The 20,429-nt window shown below is 46.4% G+C and overlaps 1 protein-coding gene and 1 long non-coding RNA gene across 3 annotated transcripts; one reads left to right on the top strand and one right to left on the bottom strand.

The window, feature by feature from the left end:
• Positions 1 to 6,580: 6,580 nt before the first annotated feature.
• Positions 6,581 to 19,362, bottom strand: PM20D1 (peptidase M20 domain containing 1). Of its 2 annotated transcripts, XM_002190006.6 has the most exons (13): positions 18,992 to 19,362; positions 17,028 to 17,114; positions 16,262 to 16,494; positions 14,388 to 14,474; positions 13,521 to 13,654; positions 12,966 to 13,085; positions 12,126 to 12,201; positions 11,852 to 11,913; positions 11,529 to 11,607; positions 10,336 to 10,407; positions 9,671 to 9,839; positions 8,900 to 8,999; positions 6,581 to 8,186 (listed from the first exon to the last, which is right to left on the bottom strand). In XM_002190006.6, exons 1-13 carry the CDS (start codon positions 19,185 to 19,187, stop codon positions 8,057 to 8,059), a joined length of 1,545 nt encoding a protein of 514 aa, XP_002190042.4. In that variant the 5' UTR covers positions 19,188 to 19,362; the 3' UTR covers positions 6,581 to 8,056. The 2 variants fall into 2 exon arrangements, with proteins under 2 accessions (XP_002190042.4, XP_030147686.4); XM_030291826.4 differs by lacking the exon at positions 8,900 to 8,999.
• Positions 19,117 to 20,045, top strand: LOC140680672 (uncharacterized). Its single transcript, XR_012052029.1, has 2 exons — positions 19,117 to 19,255; positions 19,830 to 20,045. It is a non-coding gene; the product is annotated as an uncharacterized lncRNA (long non-coding RNA).
• The last annotated feature ends 384 nt before the right edge of the window (positions 20,046 to 20,429 follow it).

The raw sequence follows: 20,429 nt of genomic DNA, 5'->3' as shown, positions 1-20,429 counted from the left end.
CTGTACAATTCTGTGTTCCTGAATGAACCAACTCCTCTGATTCATGCTTTCCTTTTATTTCCCCTTTTTTTTTTTTTTTTTTTTTTTTTTTTTTTTTTTTTTTTTTTCTTGTCATGAGTGGAAATTTTGACCAGTTGTTTTTCCTTCCTGCCTTTACTTTCCTCCCAGGAAACAGCCAGCAGCGAGTTATTGCTCAGGGTGGTGATGTGACCCCAGCTCCAGGCCTTGGAGACACGCTCTGGGCCAGTGAGGGTGGCTGGGACACTGCAAGTGTGTGGGGGAAGGGGAGGCAGCCCGGGAGCTGTCAGAATCTGAGGTATTGATGATTCTGAGATTGTAGAAAGTCTCTGTCTTTCAGCCCCACTGCCAAAGCAGAAGCCATAATTCATCTGTGCTGGTTTCAAGGTTGTTTATTCTGTTTATCTCTAACATGTTCTGCTGCCCTGCCGCAGCTCTGTCCTGCAGGGCAGCGTGTGGGGCTCTGCCCTCAGTGGGATGGTACAAACATTAAATACCACAAACTACCTGTGCTGGATTTACAATAACGTGCCAATATCTGTCACCTACGTTGGACAGTGTGTCCCCAGCCTGAACCAACAGAAAAATGCCAACACCACAGTGACACATGGAGGGCATGAAGGAGGAGAAAAAGGACAAGGCACACCCAATTTCCTCCATCTTGTCCCCTTTGGACCCCTAATCTAGAATCCTAAAATTTTACTTTTGCACCTGTGCCACACTTAATTATTGCTTATATCAAATACTCATAGCTTGTAATTCATCCTGTAAGATTGAAAACTCTTTTGCATGGGCAGAGATCACAGACAGTGTCTCTGGGGGCTCTGTCCAGGGGGTTCCTGACCCCTGCCAGGGTCCCAGACCTGCCAGGGCAGCCAGAGGGATGCACAGGGAGCCACATTCCCTCATGGATACAAGGATCCAGACATGCCTGGAGCTGCTGACTTCATTCCTTAAGGAAGCTGAAGCAGTCCTTGGTAGGGATCCATTGTGGATCCATTGTGACCCAAAGCTCTGGGCTCTGCTGCTTCAGTTCTCTCTGCTCCTGTCAGGAGCTGGGCACAGCCAGGTGTTCTCCTGGAGGAGAAATATTCTCCTGGAATATTTGGTGCTTTTGGAGAAGAGGATGAGAGGAACCTGTGGAGCAGAACAGGACAGATGATTAGAGAGAGCAGCACTGTGAAAGGGAATTTTTATAGGGCAGAGAGTGACAGGACATAGGGAATGGCTTCCCACTGCCAAAGGGCAGGGATAGATGGGATATTGGGAGGGAATTCCTCCCTGAGAGGGTGGGCACGCCCTGGCACAGGTGCCCAGAGCAGCTGGGGCTGCCCGGGGTCCCTGGCAGTGTCCAAGGCCAGGCTGGACAGGGCTTGGAGCCACCTGGGACAGTGGGAGGTGTCCCTACCATGGCAGGGGTAGGACAGATGAGTGTAAAGTCCCTTCCAACCCAAACCATCCTGGGATTCTGGGATTTCAAGGCATGTGAAGCCTTTGGGGTCCTTTCACTCATTCTCAGGACCTCCACCAGCAAAGAAACTTCACGGAAAACTGGAGACATCCAGAGACACAACTCCAGCTTCAGCCAACTTCTACCCTCCAGCTGGGACTGGAGTTCCAAACCCTGCCTCCAGCCCAGCCTCCATTCTCCTTTGTGCGAACAAACCTGGCTGCAAGGCTCTGCTTCCACCTTCATCTTCCCTTCCTGACTCGGAAAATCCATCCCTCCCCTGGGATGGAGCCTCCATTCTTCCCTTACCTCCCCAAAAACCACGTGCACCCAAATCTGACCTCGCTGCTCCCCAGCTGCAGGCTCAGGAAGTGGAAGTGTGGGGACAAAAGCTGCCTGAGACAAGAAAACAGAAATAGATAAAACTCCCCCCAGCGAGGCTGACATCAAAAAAGCAGAGGATGAAAGGGCAGGAAATTGGGTTTCCAATTGCAGGGAGCAGGTAGCAAAGGCAACAAAAATTGTTTGGAAAGGAAGGAGTTGACCACTGAGCTGTGCTGGATCATGGAATGTCTGGTGGAATGTGGTGCCCATGTGATTCTGGCACTGCTGAACTGCCCAGCTCTGGGCCAGCACTCAGGAATGGCCTCAGGGATTCACAGGAGAATCCAGCAGGATAAAAGTGTTTGGCCAAAGTTACCCCAAAAAATCCTGACGTAGAAATGTCAGTGCCCTGAGAGGTGCCTTTGCTCCCTGTCCTGGCTCCACCACTGCCTGTCACAACCTAAATGGAGCTCCAGCTACTCCTCAGCGAGGATCCTGAGGGAACTGGGTTCTTAATTCCTTGCAAGCAGGAATCTCAGCAGGAAAACAAACCTGAGCAGGTTACAGAACAGGATTTGCCCTTTCAGATGTCACTGCAGGGCACAAGCAGCTCACGAGGGCAGGCAAAACATCAGCAGCTGGCCCTGAGCTGGGGGAGAAATGCAGATCCAGGAAGTTCTGTTTTGCCAGCCTGGAAGCAAACAAACCCATCTCCATCCTTTTTTCCAAGGTCCCAGCTGTGTTCCTGTGTCCCCACGTGCTGTGACAAACACAGGGCAGCCCCTGGCAGGTCCCTCCCTGGGGCTGGTGGCCACGGGAGAGCACCTGGGCCTGGCTTTCCTGTGTTCCACAAGGTCAGCGGATCCGGTGGGGCAGCAGGGACAGGGACACCTGTCATGGAGCCACTGGGGATGTGCCTCACATGTCAGCTTTGTTCCAGTTATGGGCTGGGAGGGAATTCATTTATAGCCAGAATGAGGCTAAAGAAAACACTGATACCACAAGGCTGGCCAGACCAGAGACTGATGAAGAAAAAAAATACATAATAATATCTTAATTCTCCCTATTTCCTGCTCCATAAAGACCTCTCACTTCCCAAAATCCCAAAGAGGACTTTGGATTAACATGTTTATATACAACAAGGCAGTCCTGCAGTACCAACATTTAAAAATACAAGTGGAAGGATATCAGATCCAGAATATCTGAACTCCCACTGCATGGGATCATCTCTGTAGTGCAAGGCCAGGCACAATGTTCAAGCGATCTGAGTATTTACAGGGCTGCAATAAACCACACCATTGTGCTGGGTTAAAAACATAAATTAAAAGAGGGACCCTGGGAAAAGCTGCATGGTTCAAATGTCACTTGTAAGACTCCCTGCTCTGTAACCGACCCCATGGCAAATCTCTGAGTGCCAAAGAGCATTTTCCCTTTGTCCCCTGCCCCCTGCTCTAACCACCCTTCCATGTGGTCATTTTCCTTCCTGCTGAGGAGTGACTGCAGCTTCCTCTGGGCCCCCCACCACAGCTCTGAGCTCAGCTCTGCCATCAGCAGAGGGATCTGCAGGGAGCAGGGCCCTCCCTTCCCTCCCTCCCCCAGCCTTTATCTCTGCCTCCCCTGCCCCGGGAAGCTGCGGCAGCTGCAAGCTGAGCCAAGGCCCCGCTGCAGGGCCACACAGCCCTCCCCGAGCCGCTCAGCCACCAAACCATCCCCTGCTCTGGGAACTCAAAGTGTCCCTCAGACACTTTTGGATGTTCCGGGCCCAGGTCAGAAGCATTTGAGACCCTGGCAGGCAGCTGGAAGCAGCTGTGATTTTGGGTTTGAACCATGGAATGAGTTACCAACCTTGCAGGTGGAACAAGAAGTCACAAAAGTTTAGATGTTATAGTAGAAGTAGTCACAAAGTAAAGGGAAGAATTTTTGAGTGCTGTACAGGGGGGTTTTGGTTTTGTACATGGGGGTCAGAGGGTTTAAGATGGAGGGATTTGGGTCTGCCCTGTCCTTCCTCTTTCTCCTTCCTTCCCTCCATGTTCTTGGCGATGTTGGCACTCACAGATTGGTTTAGAGTAGAAAAGCACCATTTAATATAGGTAATGGGCATTGGGGAAAAACTGTACCCATGTAACACGGAATGTACCATATAAAAGATAGAAAAGCACCATTTAATATAGGTAATGGGCATTGGGGAAAAACTGTACCCATGTAACACGTAATGTACCATATAAAAGACAGCAGCAGCCCTGGGCGGGGAGAGAAGAAGCAGTCGGGAGTCAGAGAGGATGTCAGGGTGTGTGTGTGCCTCTGCCTGAGCTGCTGAGCAGTTGACATACAACAGACAGAGTTTCTTGTTTAAACTAGAATGTATGCATAAACATGAAGGATATATGAATATGCAACAAGTGTATTGTTTTAAAGGTGATTCCTTTGTTCACAAGCCATGCTTTCTGTGACTTAGTGTCCAAGAGCATCCGGACGTCCATAATTCTTTGCTTTTTATTGTCTTGTAATTGTCCTAACTCTAAACTTTATTACTCTAATTGTATTACTATTTTTATAACCATTTTGTTATTATTAAACTTTTAAAATTTTAAAAAACAAGTGATTGGCGTTTTTCACAATTCAAGAGCCTGAATTCAGGACTGAAGGGACAAAAATTCTGTAAAAGTACCAGAGCACCAGCAAGGACTGAAGGGATTGGCAAGAATTTGTGCAGGGTTCAAGCAGCAGCAGAAAGAGCAGTGAAAACCAGAGAATTCAGGGTCACAGGCTGAGCTGCAGGTGAGGAATGCTCCTCTCTAATAGCAAAGGCACCCAGGCTGTGGCTGAGCAGCCTCCAGGTTCTCAGTGGATGTCTCACTCGACTGAGACAGAGAAATTTTCACAGCACCTGCTGGAGAAAATGGATTTCAACAGCTCCATGGAATATCAAATGAAACAGCAAAAGAGGAGCCAAGAATCCAAGTGTCAAATGCAAAGCTGGAGGAAACAACTCTGTAAACACCTTGTTCCTCCAGCTCTGAGCCTGAGTTCCCCACGGCCACTTGGAGCTGAAAATAAACCAAGCTCTGTTAAAGAGAGCCCAGCAACAGAGCTTTCTTTAGAAAATGCAGGTGTGGGATGTGACCTTTTCTTTTCCCCAGGGTGCAGCAGGCCCAGCTCAGCTGGCCCACAGCAGTCTGACACAGCACACAGCTCACTTGGAGTCACTGCTGGCACAGGAACATCAACGCTGTAGATTTGGGGAAAAAGGAAGTTGCTATGGATGTAAGACACGCTGGAATTGGGCTAACACACTGCTCCAACCATATCTGTCAATATGACTGAGTTACCTGAATTCAGAGAAGAAAATCAGGCTCTTCCTTCCTCCTCTGAGTCAGAGGTAATTGCTCTCCCTGCTCGAGGCACAGTGACTCACTGCAACACAAAAAGAATAGCTCCTGGAGTCATTAATCTGTGTTTTCATCGTGTGCTTGGCACTCTCCAGTAACTGCTCACACCATGCAAACTTGGAGGTGATCTTAACAGAAAAGGCATCATTCATATTCTTGTTATTATTTATGTGAATCTCACACCCCACTTAGGAAAAGATGTTTTCAGAACCATCTCCTGCAAGGTGAAATGGGGTGGGAAGGGATCTTCAGTCAGGAGGTGTGTGCAGACACCAAACACTGAGTGCCTCCCTGGAGCTGTGTCACACAGCCACGACCTGCTAGCAAATGTGATAAAATAAAGAGGCGTAAGAGCACAAAGGCAAAGCTGCCCCATGGAAAATCAGGGAGAATCATCAGAAGGGACTGGGAAAATGGGTAAGGATGGGAATGTGCTGTTTGCCCAGTGGATCCTGCAGGACAGGCTCTGTTTAAAGCACTCTGGTGGCCCCTGAGGTTGCAGCAAAGCTCTGCTGAGCACGTCCCCAGTGCAGAGGCACTGCAAGGTCCCAGGCCTGGCTGATGAGCTGCACTTAATGAGCTCTGCAAGGAGCTGCCCCAGCCAAACCTCACAGCACATGTTCACACAGGAACTGCCAAACCCAGCCCTGCCTTCCCAGCACCCTCTGCCCTTCACTTTTCCTTCAGCAGCAAAACACATCTTCTTCCTTTAAAGAAACAATCCTCACCAGAACAGAGGTGAGGGGTTTTTGGCTGGGGGAAGATTGCAGAATACAAAGGATATTTTATGTCTTTAGGACACATTTGCTAGTACAACAGGCAAGAAACCCCTCCTTCCACATCACAACAGTGTGACCCAGGTCAGGATTTTCACCACCTGTGCTCTCTCATGAGGTTTTGTTCAATTTTCTCCCTGTTTTCCCATTTTTCCAGTCCCTCTGACTGCCAGCACAATCATCAGCTGTTAAACAATATTGTCCCCATACAGCCGCAGCCAAAGCAAAGGCTTTAAACTCAGTTTTGCAGAGAAAAAACAACAACAAATCCTTCTCTGCACCTCCCACTGCCAGGGCTGTGTCCCATTCAGTGCTGTGCCCTGACACATCACTTTTGCTGTGCCTGCACACAGGAGCAGTGACACCTCCACAAAAGAGCCACAGACACGTGGCTGAACAAATCACAGAGTGCAGCAAACCAGAAAAGATGCAAACTATTTACTGCCCAACAATGCCTGGCCAGGGTGAGCTGATTTTGTGTAGAAAAGGGAGCAAAGATTAAAGCTGGCTGGAAAATAGGTGGGTTTGTTTTGATGGAAACTTTATGGATTGCTCAGGTGTGGAAATTACTTCAGTGCAATTACACAGCTACATAAAAAGACTAAATAATCACCAGAAAAGAATTCACATTCCTCATTTTATTAGATGAAACTGTCAGTTTTGTTTCAATTACTCAGTGATACAGTTGGAGCCCTCTGGCCACAGTGATAAGATCAGACTACAAATAAATAAGAGAACAGTGAACGGAAAGAATTGGAATCACAGTTCCATCAGTGTTTTTCAGGATACATTTCACGGTATTTCCTCTACATTCCAGCTCATTTCACAGTATGAATTTAGAGCAGAACATCCACCCATCCCAGTGCACAATTTAAGCTCTGAAAAACAGACACATCTGTGCAGCAGGAGGTACTGCACTGGTCCCTGCAGCACAGACACTGCCACTGTCACACAGCAGCTTTCAGGCTTTTCTTTGGCTAACATCACTTTGTTAACTATTTATTGATAGAATTAATTTAATTAACTGAGTAAATAAATTATTTGTCTAATTAATACTGGTGACCTCAACTGTCAAGGCCAAAAGAATGCTGAACCCTTGAGTGCTGTCACAGGTAGGTAAGAAGTGCAAGATAAAACAGAGTTAACACCCATGGCCTGCCTTCCCCAGGATTCCCAAAAAACTGAGCAGGAAAGTGGAAATTGTTTGCACTGGCAGTGAAGGAACAAACCTCTGAGCCCTCTGAAATGGGAGAACTGAAGGGCTTCACATCTTTCACAATCAAGTTCTAAGAAAAACAAAAGAGAAGCATAAAGTGATTCAGTGGGAAAAGAGACGAGCAGACAACAGGGATTTAATGCCTTATTTAAAGCTGCAATCCCTTATTCTGACACCCAGTTGCACAACACACCCTGAGCCACATCATGTGTCAGGGAGGGGAAAAAAAACCCATCACTAAAATGATGGGAAGGAAAATTTTCAGCACCTCTTCAGTTACAACAACATGGAAGCTCTGGAGTACCTGAAAATGGAGTCAGAAATCAGTGCAGCCATGGGAGTGAGCACTGACCCTGGCTCAGAGTACCATGGATGATGGTGACAGCATCCCCTGGGAGAATCCCCTGGGAAGCAGCAGTGCCCAGCAGCAGTGCAAGAACCTCTCAGTGTGGCTGTACCAGTGACAGGAACCCTCTCACCAAGCCACAAACCCTCCCCGTGAGCTTCTGGCAGAGTCCTCACCTGAGACAGATCCACTCACCATAAAAAAGGAATTTGTCAGAAGCACACAGGATGAGTCACCTTCTAATGGTGAGTGACTGCTGATTATAACTTAGATTTTTAGTGATTACCCATTTCAGAGGCTTAAAGTGCTGAAAAAAATTAATGTCAGATTAATGGCTGCACATCAGACCACAGAGAGCAGGAATCAGGGTTATTTGTTGGGTTTGGCCAGGTTCCTATCACACAACCAGCATTTTTTCCCATCTGTATGTAAACCACAATATCAAAACCCCCCAAATTCCAGCTGTAGCTCAATACACAAGTGCATCTTCAGCCCCTGTCCCAGAGTCCACCTGCAGCTGCCCTTCCCAAAAGTCTCTCAGAGCTCGTGGGAGTTGGCGTGGGGCTCTGGAAGTGTCTCAATGTCACAGTTCTTGATCAGCTGAAAGAGGAATTCCACCTGTTTCTCATAATTCTCAATGGAGATTCTCTCATTCAACCCATGGATCCTGAAAGAAAAAGGACATTTTTCAGTCCAGGGGGAATTTCTGACCCAATTGCACAAACTCAGCACCCTGTTTGGCTGCTGACTTCATAAAGCAGTGCACAACAGAAAAGCACAGCAATACAGACCAAAAACTGCACTGTAACCAACCCAAATGTACTGATTCACAGGCTCAGAGCCCAACAACTAAGGCTGGAAAAATTCTAAAAATCTAATCTTGAAAAAATCCTAATGGCCCATTTCTTGGCCATTCTTGTAGAGCCAGAACACTCAACTCCTGCCTCATCTGCACCTCAATAAAATGAGAAATCGAAATAAGCAAACAATCCCTTGCATGATGATCTTGTTATCTCATAATTTCAGGAAATTTAAAATCAATTCACAGTGGCAAGTGTCCAAAAAGGTGGATAAATCTGCAGGACAAGGCCAACTACCACAACACCACCTCTCACACTGCTGCAGCACACAAAAGATCCACTCAGCACTACAGAATCAAACACCTGAATGGGTCCTGCCTGCATTTGAAGGAACAGAGAGCTGACAGTGTCCCAGGGTAATATATATATGGGTAATTTCCATCCCCAGCACCCAAATCTGCAGGAAATGGGTGGCCTGACAGGATGGGAGGCCAAGGTACACAAGGCTGGGTTTCCTTCTGCTCATGGATCTCCTCTTTCCCTGGGCCCACCCCAAGAGCTGCCCAGCAGAGCTCAGTACCTGGGGAGATCATCCTGTTTCAGGAGCAGAGGGTTGAACCTGTAAATGGCCTTGGTGACGTTGGTGAAGTGCCTGCTGTCCGTGTTTCCAATACACGTGCCTGGAAAACAAACCTCAGGCTTGTTCTGCAGGAGAGGAACAACTGAACTCCAAAAAGTGACCCACCTTTCCCCAGGAGAGGAAAAGCAAGAGATAACAGTCCTGCACTGCCTGCACCAAAAGCATCACTGGAAACATTGATTGGCACATGCTGGAGAACATTGTCTCCTTCAGGAGCAGGAGCTGAACACACAACTCAAGAACAGCCTCAGACTCCCCAAAAATTACAACTTCAAGATTCAATCCAACAACTGCAGAGCTAGGAAAGAGGTGCAAGAAAGGGAAGGGGCTGGGATCATAAGGAACAATACAGAAAAGCAGGAATGGCTTTGCCAGCTATGAAAACAATAAAAGAAGAACTAAAGCAAGAAGACCTCCTCCTCTCCCTCACAATTCCTTTCTTCCCCAAAGAGATTCCTTTGTATGTGCAGAGAGCCCAATTCAAGGCTCATTGTTTCTGTCAGCTTCCTGTTTGCTTTTTTACTTCCACTACTAAAAAACAACATTAAAATTTTTAAAGCATAAAGAGGGAACGGAATAAAAAGAGGAAAAACCAGCTGTTTCCAGCAGTTAACAGCTGGGGTGGAGGAGCACACACCAAATGGAAACAAGGAGTGCTGGGGGAGGGAAAAGCAGAGGAGGAAACAATAATCATCATGTGCCTGCTGTCACCTGGGACTACACTGTCAACATCTGGGAAAGTGTCCAGGATGGTTCTTTGAAAAATATGGACTGCAAATGTCTGCTCATCCCAAGGACTGATGGGCAGGGGGTCAAAGGCCTCCACCACATCAATCTTTACTCTCTCATCAGCAATGGTGTTCCTGACTGTCTCCAGCACCTGTGGGTGAAACACAGAGACAACAGCAGCACAAGAAATGAGAAAGCAGTCCTTAGAGACATCAGCAGATGTTCAGCTTTCCAGAAAACATCTGTCTGGGAACTGTCAGTTGTGGCTGCAAATACAGGCTGAAAGTGTGTGTCAGTGCCTCTTCTGCGTGCACGGCTGATACTTCAGCTGAAGTTTTTAATCAGATGCACATCACTGTCCCAAGGGACTCCTGAACTGCTTCAGCCCTGGAACAGCTCAGCCTGATGCTCTTGGAAATTATGGCATTCAAATAATCCAGAAAAAGCTTCCAGAGAAAGCAACTTCCAGCAAAGGCTTGGGGAGGGAAGAGGTTTTGTACAGACAATATTTCACAGCCAGGCAGGCCTGTCAGACCTCCTGAGGTGTGCAAGATTCCAAAACTCTCCCAGGTCACAAACCCATTCCACATCCCAGATGATCCAGGTGCTCTGTGGCACAAAAGCTGAGGAGATCTGAGCAGGGCTACCTCAGCAGCTGTCTCAGCTGAGTGGATCCTGAAGTTCACCGTGGCTCTGGCAGAGGAAGGGATGACATTCACCTGGAAAAAAGGAAGGGCCAAAGTTTAAAAGGAAGTGAAAACCAGAATAAAATGCCAGCTGAAAACTCAGAACTGCTCCAACAATTGCAGACCTCAGGTGCTCCACTGTTTCCACCAAGTGTTATGTCTCTTTCTGTGTTAAAACACTGCAAATCCTATCTAAAATACAGATAAATACACAAAGAAATATTCATCAAATTAGGAGAAATGAAGTTAGCTGTTACTTCTGTAGGTTTTATATTGAGCTAAGCCCTCTACCTTCAGAAAACTTATACTGAGAAATTCAGTATAGTATAGAAATTCAGTATAGAAATTCAGTATAGAAATTCAGTACAGAAATTCAGTACAGAAATTCAGTACAGAAATTCAGTATATACTGAGAAATTTTTTTAAGTGTTATTTTTACCTCATTGTCACATTACGTGCTTCATATTTGGGTAAATGTAAGTCACTTAACAACAGATTTTTATTGAACACGTAACTCTTCTTATCTACAGACTGAATATTTACGACCTTGTTAAACAAAAACGTGTAATCTTTAGGAGCAAACCCAAGGAACCAGGGTGTCACTTTCCTCCTGGCCACTCCGTGTCACTGTTCAGCCACTGCATCTTTTCCTGTCCAGTGATGCTTTTCAGTCACAGATTTTTTGAGGGCCACACCAAACACAGCCTGTTTGTTTTCCAGGGCTCCAGTATTGTTGGACAGTTCCCCTCCTTATCAGGGCAGGATCTTGCTGTTATCTCTCAGTCTAAGGTGCACATTTAACACACTTCAGGCAAACCCCAGACCTGTGCTGCAAATGTCTGGGTCAGGGAAGTGTTTGTGACTGGGACAGTTTCAAAAATTGCCTTTGATACTTTGTAGGATTATGCAGAAACCACATTTTCTTGTTTATGCTGAAATATTAACAATTTTAACAGTGGTGGACAGAGATCAGATACTTCTGAAAGGAAATGATTTCCAACTGTAGCCAAATCCAAGCCACATCTGAGGTAAGAATGAGACTGAGGCACCACACAGGGCCCACACTGGTCTTAGAACTGGATATAAATAGGTGGAAATTAAATATCCTAATTGTCTCATCATAATTACATGGAGAAAAACGCAAATGAAAGCACCTTGATTCCTGCATTGAACAGGGTGACTGCAGTGGTCGTTCGGATCAAGGCATTGGTGGAAGGTTTCCAGGCAAGCACTCTACAAAAATAGAAACAAACAAACACAATTTTTCAAATAAGTTGAATATTGCTAAAAAACAAGTACCATAATTCCACAGGCAATAAGCTGAATGATGGCTTATTCAATTAACAAAGTGGTTATTAACAGGAAACCACTGAATTATCTAAACCACAAAATAACTGATTTCCTGGGAAGATTAGAAATGCCTTCATCCTTTAAGGGTGAGAGGCTGAGGATGTTTATCAAGAATCTCTTTTCTTACCTGCTGACAATAGGTGAGAACAGCCACAAATTGCTCATGATGATGTTGAGAGGAAACTTGAACTAAGGGGAAGAAACAAAACCACAAAACAGAAAGTTTTAATTTGTCAAGAGCACAGTGGAGTCATTTGAATATGGACAAAAAAATTCCAGCAGGAACAATAATCTGGGAGAAAAATCAGCCTTTTTTATGCTTTCTACACAGCTGTGCTCTAAATTTTTCATTTGGTTACTCTTGTAGAAATTTGGGGATGAAATCCTGCCCCTGTCCTCACCTCTGCTGCAAGGTGCTCCATAGTCATGAGCTCTGGGCCGTAGCCAAACAGATTGCGCAAGGGATTCTGCTCCAGCCTACAAAACAAATTGTTAATGTTTTCAACACTGAAAAGGTTAAAAAGCAACTCTCTGGCTGTTATTGCTCCAGAAGGATGTCAGGAATCTGATTTGTGAAATGGATCCCTGTTACTGGAGATGCAATCACACTCTGCTCTCCTAGTAAGTGAATGTGGAAGCACGGCTCCACAGATTTCTGGGCATTCCAGTAACGTGCAAAGATTTCCTTTGAGAAACAGCTGACAAAATCCCAAATCCTGGCTCCTATAAATGCATGGAAATCTAGAAAAATAGCACACAAATCCCACCATGTCTGGACATACTCAGTTTTTCTAAAATTTGTATTTCTTAGCCAATTTGGTATCTACACAGAGATGTAAAGAGATGATTTCTGCAGTCACATTATGGCTCTATTCCATGTTCATTGGCTTGGAGAATTCCGAGCTGAGGTAGCAGGGATGTGCAGGAACAAATTGCGGAGAAATCCTGCCACCCCAACAAAGGAATCTCTGTTGCTACAGAGTAAATTAGGGCAGACAGCACCTGTCTTGCTTTTAAAGAATTGGCTGACACTTGGAACAGCTGAAGTGCAAAGACTCTGCAGACATCTGGCAATTGTTCCCTGACTGGGAGTTTCATTTCTGCCCTTCAAAGTGAGCTACAAACTGCAATTTCAAATATAGAACAGCAGTTTGAAAAAGACTCTAAACAGAAATATTTCAAAAGTCACATATCAGTGGTTCAGGAGGTTTTTTGACATCAGGTGACAGGGAAATTCTCACCTGGACATGGCTGCTGCCAGAATGCCAATACTTGTCTCCTTAGGAGGAAAGGATGAATGCCCTGGCTCTTTTTCCACAGTGAAGTTCAGTGTCATTGAACCTTTTTCTGTGACAGCAATCCTGGACAATGATAAATTAATTAACAAATAAATGACTAATGTAATTCCAAACACACACACACACACAGAGACTGTAGATAAAAATAACTACTCTGCATAGTTTTAGTATGATAAAAACCACTCAAGCAGCAACAACAAATCATTAACACAGTGTTTAGATCTCCGCAGGAGTGATGTCTGGGCTGCCTCTGCAGTGAGCAGAGCTCCAGACCACAGAATTAAAATGCTCAGTGGAAGGTTGTGCCTCTGTCAGCATGCCTGTGATGGACAGCAAGCAGAGGCTGAAGGTCCCTGCCTTGCACCTTGTGCCACTGCTGCAGCTCCAGCAGTACCAACACTGCCACACGTCCTGAAAACATTCTGTAGGAACATCAACAATGTCATTTATCACTAATTAATGACTGAAAATGAATCACATTCTGGTGGTCACTCTTACATAGCCACTGGCTTCTTCACCCCTGCAATGATGCCATCCAGCACCGCGCTCCCCTCATCCAGCAGGAAGGAGAGTTTCACTCCTCTGGCTTCCAGCAGAGCTGCAATTTTCCTTGCTCCCTTCAGCCCAGACACCTGTGCAATCCAGGCAGAGGAACTGATCAGATCCAGCCAGAACACTGGGAGGAAAACTGGAAAGCACCTTGCTGTTGGCTACAGCAAAAGAGTGCATGAAATCCCCTGGGGAACAGCTGCAGAGCAATCATAAAAGATTCTTCCAGGAAAATTAATTGGAGATCGGTAATGGCCTGATAGCAGATGAATTTATAGCCATGATGAGAAGTGCTCTCACTGATGAGTCGCTGACTGCTGCTTTCATTTTGGTATCTCAGAGCTATAAACTCCACAGATTAGCAAATGCAGACCTATTTATTTCAACAATTAAAAATTCCTTGTCTTTATATTTAGACAGTGCATAACCAAACCCACCTCCCCTGTCTCTCTGGACCACTGGAACATACTGGTCAGTTCTTTCTGAACATTTGGCACGACCATGTGAATCTCAACCCAGCTTTTCTTGTCTCCAAAATGGGATTCCTGCTGCACCTTCCTTGCAGGAAAGAATTTGAAGTGACACCCTCCAATGTTCTTTTCCCTTTGCTCATCACATCAAAGCCTCAATGAATGTCACTCCAAGCCAAATAATCAGTCCAGAAGTGTGACCTGGGGCCTGACACAGTACCTCCCCACAGAACCAAGAAAAACAGGAAAGACTTTCCAGCTAAACAATGTTTCAGAATTAAGCCTTGTTACCTAGAGGAACAATGCAAACAGGCTGTTGTTGTTTCAAGGAAAGGAAAGAAAATACCTCCTCGTCGTGGCCAATGCCAACATAGAAGGAGCGGCGGGGTCTGTAATTCCTCCTCAGCAGGAATTCCAGAGCTTGCAGAATGCCCTGCAGGAAAAGGAGGAGAATAAATGCAACAGAATGCAGTGTGATGGAACAGAACTGTGATGCTTTCACAGCCACAACTAAGCTTTGATTCCTACAGCTCCCACTGAAGATATTCCCGTTCCTTGGAAAAGACACCGTAGTGGTGTTGCTATAGGATATGTGAAAGTACAATGTGAGTTATTGTTATTTGTAAGGTGAAAAAAGAGAGTGTTTATTTTTTGATTTTAGTATTTATATTTTTTTAAAGGTGACAATGGATTGGAGAGTGAATGTGTCACCTCTCTAAAGATATTGGATAAACTATTAGTATATTAAGTTTCTCTACCCTTATGAAGGAATGTAAAATAATAGGTTGTTTATAGAAAGTTGTGTGAGAAAAATCTCTAACAAAATGTAAACTTAAAAAGTTTTTAAAAATCTTAAAAATCAGGGCAACACAGTGGTTTTGATCCATAATGCTCTGGATTTCATGTCCAGCTGGTTCAGGGACAAACTGCACAAGGAGCCCCCCAGAGCCAGAATTATCCAAGAATTCGCTGTTCCCTTACAGTGCCTGTCACACACCCAGACTGGCTCTGTCTGGAGCTACCAAATCCAGGCTGCATGTTTTGTACAAGTGCCAAGGTGACAGAAACAGAACAGGAAACTTAATCTGAAGGATGAGAAATCAAATCTACCATTTGCTGTGGCAATATATATATATATATAAACAATACATTTGTTCTATTATTCCATCTCTCTTTTTCAATTTAAATTAATAATTTTTCACATATCACCTCTATATTGTCAGCACCCATTTTTGCCATGTTCACTGAAATTGTTGATTTTTTTTTTTTTTTTGGTAATTTGTGAAGTTACTTGTGCAGTTCACAACAGAATAAAGCACCAACCTAAACTTTTAAGTTTCAAGGCTTTGAAATTGATGATTAAAGATCCTGAAACTTTCTAGGAGTGTGTCCTGTGTGAATCTGTTCAAATTTAAATACAGGGCTGCCATGTAAGTTATCATCAAAGTCACAAAGAGACATTTTCCTTATTAATTTTTCCATCAGCCTTTTCCCCATGAGAAATCTTTCCCAATCTTTTCTGAATCCATTCCTTCCAAATGTGCTTAGTACAACAGCTCATTGTTCTGCCACAGGCTGCATAAAAGATGTTTGTCTATCCTATTAAATAAACAGATTTAATTTGAAACTCAAGCCTTTGCAAAGGGCCAGTTTTGGCTTGCAGTGCCTCTGTGACACCTGGGAAAAGGAAAAGGTCTATCCCTGGTTTCAAACACAGCATTTGACAGAGAATTATGGAATGGTTTGGGATGGAAATGATATTACAGCTCATCCAGTGCCACAGGCAGGGAAACTTCCACTATCCCAGGCTGCTCCAACCTGGCCTTGGACATTCCCAGGGATGTGGGGCAGCCACAAATTCTATGGGCACCTGTGGCATAAAACTTTAATATGGCATTTAACCAAATTTATCTGCATCTGTGAATATGATTCTCCTGATTCCTCATGAGTTTTAACGCTCTTTTCTTCAGTTACAGTGGTCACTCCACTCCATCTTTAGGAAAAGAAAACTGCAGGACTTGGAATTGATCTGGATAATGGAAAATTGATCAGGACTTGGAAAATGGATCAATTTCTTGGAACTGATCCAACCTAGGAATTTATCCCTATCAGAAAGAGAGGCAAGAGAGAGACAACAGAGTGAATTCCAAGAGCATGGGCTGCTCCCTGTGCCTTTCCCAGGCTGTATCTCTGTGGAAGGACATTACCCAGCACACGTACAACGGCAGAGTTTTTGTTATCCAGCGTTCCTCGTCCGTAGATGAAACCTTCGTGCTCTGCAGCTGAGAAAGGAGGGAAATCCCAGCCCTCAGGGGGAGCAGGCACCACATCCATGTGTGCCAGCAGCATATAGGGCAGCAGGCCAGGGGCAGAGCCCTGAACTGTAAACAGGTGGCTGTATTTCCCAACAATTTCATGTTGGATGAACTTTGAAGAAAATACAGCCGGGAAGACTGTTAAGGGAAAAAAAAATTAAAGACACGTGTAAAAGAAAAAGTTAACAATAACAGCCAATTTTAGCATTATTCCATAGTTGTCAGCTAGGTAGCACCAGGGAGGACTGTAAGACTGGCCACAGTAGAAAATAGAAGTTCTCACACTTCTGCCAATCCATCTCATTTGAGTTTTGAAATTCTCCTAAACAAAAGCAGAATTCTTGTTCAGCAGTGCTGCAGCTCTTTTGCAGAGAGCCAAAAAATTAGGCTGAAGCAGCAGCAGTCATCCTCTTTTATTTTTTATATGGCATTTAGCTATCTCAAGGACCAAAACCATCGTTACAAAAAGTCTTTTGAACCTTTTGGGGCCAGTGATACCCCTAAACCACTGCTGCAGAGGGGATATACATGTGACATTTCTGACAGGCCTTTCTTCAGGAAAAAGATATAAATCTCTTCCCTTTTATTCAGGAATGATACATGCTCTCTTCAATTTGTTTATGAGAATGAAAATAGAGCAGCAGAGATTGCCAAGAGTGAAAGTTCAGTACCTTTCTGAATGTAACTCCCAAATTCTGCCATGGCAGTTGTATTCAAATCCTCTGGAGACCTGGACACAGTTGGGATTTTAATGGCGCCTTCAAAGAAACACAGAACAGAAATCACTCAGCACCAAAACCAAACAAAGCTTGAACTGCCCTTCAAAAGTGGAAGTACATTTATGCTCCTGAGTGCTTTTCCAGGCTTTAAACATTATTTCACAGCACAGCACGAGCTGCCACGATCAAAAGGAGACTGATGTGCTTCAGCTGGGCCGTGCACATGCAGCCACAGCATTTCCTAAGAGCTCAGCCAAGGTATCTCTCCAGACAATTTGACTCCACTTTTCATGCTGAAGTGTTGAATGACATCCTTAGAAATGCTACTGTCCAGGAGCAGCTGCAATTGGCTTGGGTGATCTGATTCCCCAGAGCCATAGGCTCCTCTGGCAGCTGAACAAGCAGCTGGGTCGGCAGTCCAAGGCTCTTTCTCAAGAGTTAAGCAGGTTGTGATGGTTATTACACCTCCATACTGCTTTGTAAATTAACCTATATAAACAGACAGGGCTTTTGTTGGCCCTTTTGGTCTGCCCTGTCATCTAAACAAGGTCTCCAAAATCCAGTCCCTGTCCTGCAGCACATGGGAGTAACTCAGCCCCAGCTGCCTTTCCAAACAGCAGCTGCCAGGAGAGGTTATGGATTCTTTTGAGGTGGTGTGATTCATGAATTAACACAAAAATCTATTGTGAGCCTTCATTTTCCCATTAAAAAAGGAATGCAAACATGATTTGCTAGGCAATAAATCCTACAAACCAGCAAGGTATGAGGTTTACACACAGAGTTTTATCACTTGGTGCCAGATTGTGGTTTCCTGCACAGTGCCAGCCCTACTGAGAGCTAAACCCCTCAAATCTTCTACGTCAGACAGCACAAACAGCCCAGGACTGGTCACAGCAGTGGTGAGCAAGAACAAGAAAGGGAGAAAATCCCGACAGTGACTTATCCAGTGGATAAAGGCATGTCTGGAAACGCCTTCATGGGTGTCTGGCAAAATTCTTTGTGTACAAGCAGGAAACAGTAGAGAAAATCAACACAGGGCAAGAGCTGGCTCAGGAGAAGCACAGGATCCCTGAGGCTGGAAAATCCCTGTGGGATCACTGAGTCCCAGCTGTGCCCAAACCCCACCCTGAGCACTCAGTGCCACTTCCAGGTGCCACCTGCAGGGATGGGCACTCCAAACCCCCCTGGCAGCCCCTTCCAGCCCTTCCCATGAGGAAATTCCTGCTGGTGTCCAACCTGAGCCTCCCCAGCACAGCCAGAGGCCGTTCCCTCTCCTCCTGTGCCTGTTCCCTGGGATAAAATCCCAAATCCTGCCTGGCTGTCCCCTCCTGTCAGGGAGTTGTGCAGAGCCAGAAATTCCCCCTGAGCCTCCTTTGCTCCAGGCTGAGCCCCTTCCCAGCTCCCTCAGGGCTCTCCAAACCCTTCCCAGCTCCCTCAGGGCTCTCCAAACCCTTCCCAGCTCCCTCAGGGCTCTCCAGCCCATTCCCAGCTCCCTCAGGACTCTCCAAACCCTTCCCAGATCCCTCAGGATTCCCCAAACCCTTCATAGCTCCCTCGGGGCTCTCCAAACCCTTCCCAGCTCCCTCAGAATTCTCCAAACCCTTTTCCAGCTCCCTTAGGATTCTCCAAACCCTTCCCAGCCCCCTCAGTATGCTCCATTCCCTTCCCTGGACTCGCTCCAGCCCTTCCTGAACCGCAGCGCCCAGAACTGGACACGGCGCTCAAGGCGTGGCCTCAGCAGCGCCCAGCACAGATTTCCAATCCCTTCCTCAGTCCTGCTGGGATCCAAGCCCCGCTTCCTTGCGGGGCAAGCACCCGGGGAGCGGCCGCCTGCACGCCCGCCCGCCGTGCACGGTTCCCCCTCAGGAGGAGCCAGTCCCGGGGCGGGGGGGGCTCACAGCGCTCGGCCCCCTCACCTCGCAGCGCCTCCTTCAGCTCCTGCCGCTCGCCGGCGCTGAGGGCGGCGCTGCCGGCGCTCCGTGCCCAGAGCCGCGGGACGCCGGCCGGGGCTCGCAGGACGAAGGCGCGGAGCAGGACGGCGGCCGCCAGCGCCAGCACCACCGAGCCCAGCGCCAGCAATGCCGCCAGCACCGCCCGCCGCCCGCCCGCCATCACTGACCCAGCGCAACCGCACTGACGGACGTGGCCCGGAGCCAATCGCCGCACGCGTCGTCAGCACGGTGACCAATAGAATTGGAGCAGGGGCGGGATTAACCCGCTCCTCTCGCGGGTGCTGCTGGGAGCTGTAGTTTGCGGCGGATGTGGCGGCGGCCGGGGGAAGCGCGGAATTAGGGGATGGTCGCGGAATTAGGGAATGGTTTGCGTTGGAAAGGATCTTAAATCCCATCCCATTCCTCCCCTGCCGTATCAGGAACACCTTCCACTATCCCAGGCTGCGCCAAGCCCGTTCCAACCTGGCCTTGGACAATTCCAGGGGTGGGGCAGCCGCAGCTTCTCTGGGCACCCTGTGCCAGGGCCTGCCCACCCTCACAGGGGAGAATTTCTTCCCAATATTTTGGGTGCTGCTACCGAAAGGATGAGGATAAAAGGAGTTCCTGTGGGGAATAACCACCCCAGGCTCATTGGGGGCACAAGTGATGCCAGGACTGGCCAAGGGACAGCCCAGGGAGTCTCTGTGTTGTGCAGCCCCACTCCTGACAGACTTTAAATCCACCTGCTTTTCAAAATATGCCACTTCTTTTCTTGATTCTACCAGCTAGCACGATACAACACTTCTTATTCCCTTCTTTGCAGCTGTTCTGAATGGAATGTGAAGATTTATCCCAGCTTTCCATGGCATGAACTGTCCCAGGATGCCAAAGAGCAGATGGGAACAGCCATGGTAATCCTGCCCCTGAGTCAGCAGAAGACAATGATTGTTCACACATTCTTTATTATCAAAAAAAAAAAAAAAAAAAAAAAAAAAAAAAAAAACCAACATTAAATTAAATAAATTACAAACATTTCTGAGCTGGTTATACATCATGCATTTACCAAGTAAGGCTTCAGAGCCAAAACGCATCACTGTTACTGAAGAGCAATAAAGGGAATATTTTACTTGAAGTGAAAATATTTCACCAGCGTGACTTTGAGCTCCCCTAATTTTATCCCCAGGCACTTGAGAATTATGACTTTGGCCACATCGTGCTTCCAGCAGAGGAATTTACCTGCTGATGTTACATTTATTGCCAGAACTGACCCAGAATTTGGCTACAGAAATGGGATTTCCTTCTGCCTGGGTCATGATTTGCAGGAGAGCCACTGCTGCTCTTTCTGAGCCATTTCTCATTACCTCCCATCCCATTTCTTGTAGGAAGTTCAGGAAATACAATCTGGTTTATGCCTCTGCATAAA

Source organism: Taeniopygia guttata, chromosome 26, assembly GCF_048771995.1.
Source record: "Taeniopygia guttata chromosome 26, bTaeGut7.mat, whole genome shotgun sequence".
NCBI lineage: Eukaryota > Metazoa > Chordata > Aves > Passeriformes > Estrildidae > Taeniopygia > Taeniopygia guttata.
The sequence above is the reverse complement of the archived record's forward strand: the minus strand, read 5'-3'. Positions and strand labels throughout refer to the sequence as shown.

What these genes read in the sequence shown, in the direction of transcription:
- PM20D1 (XM_002190006.6), bottom strand. Translation starts at nt 19,187, where the DNA reads ATGGCGGGCGGGCGGCGGGCGGTGCTGGCGGCATTGCTGGCGCTGGGC. An exon ending in ATAACAAAAACTCTGCCGTT is followed by an intron (nt 14,475 to 16,261) that starts GTACGTGTGCTG and finishes CTTTTCCTGCAG; the next exon opens with GGCATTCTGCAAGCTCTGGA. An exon ending in TGTTGACAGTGTAGTCCCAG is followed by an intron (nt 9,000 to 9,670) that starts GTGACAGCAGGC and finishes TTTGTTTTCCAG; the next exon opens with GCACGTGTATTGGAAACACG.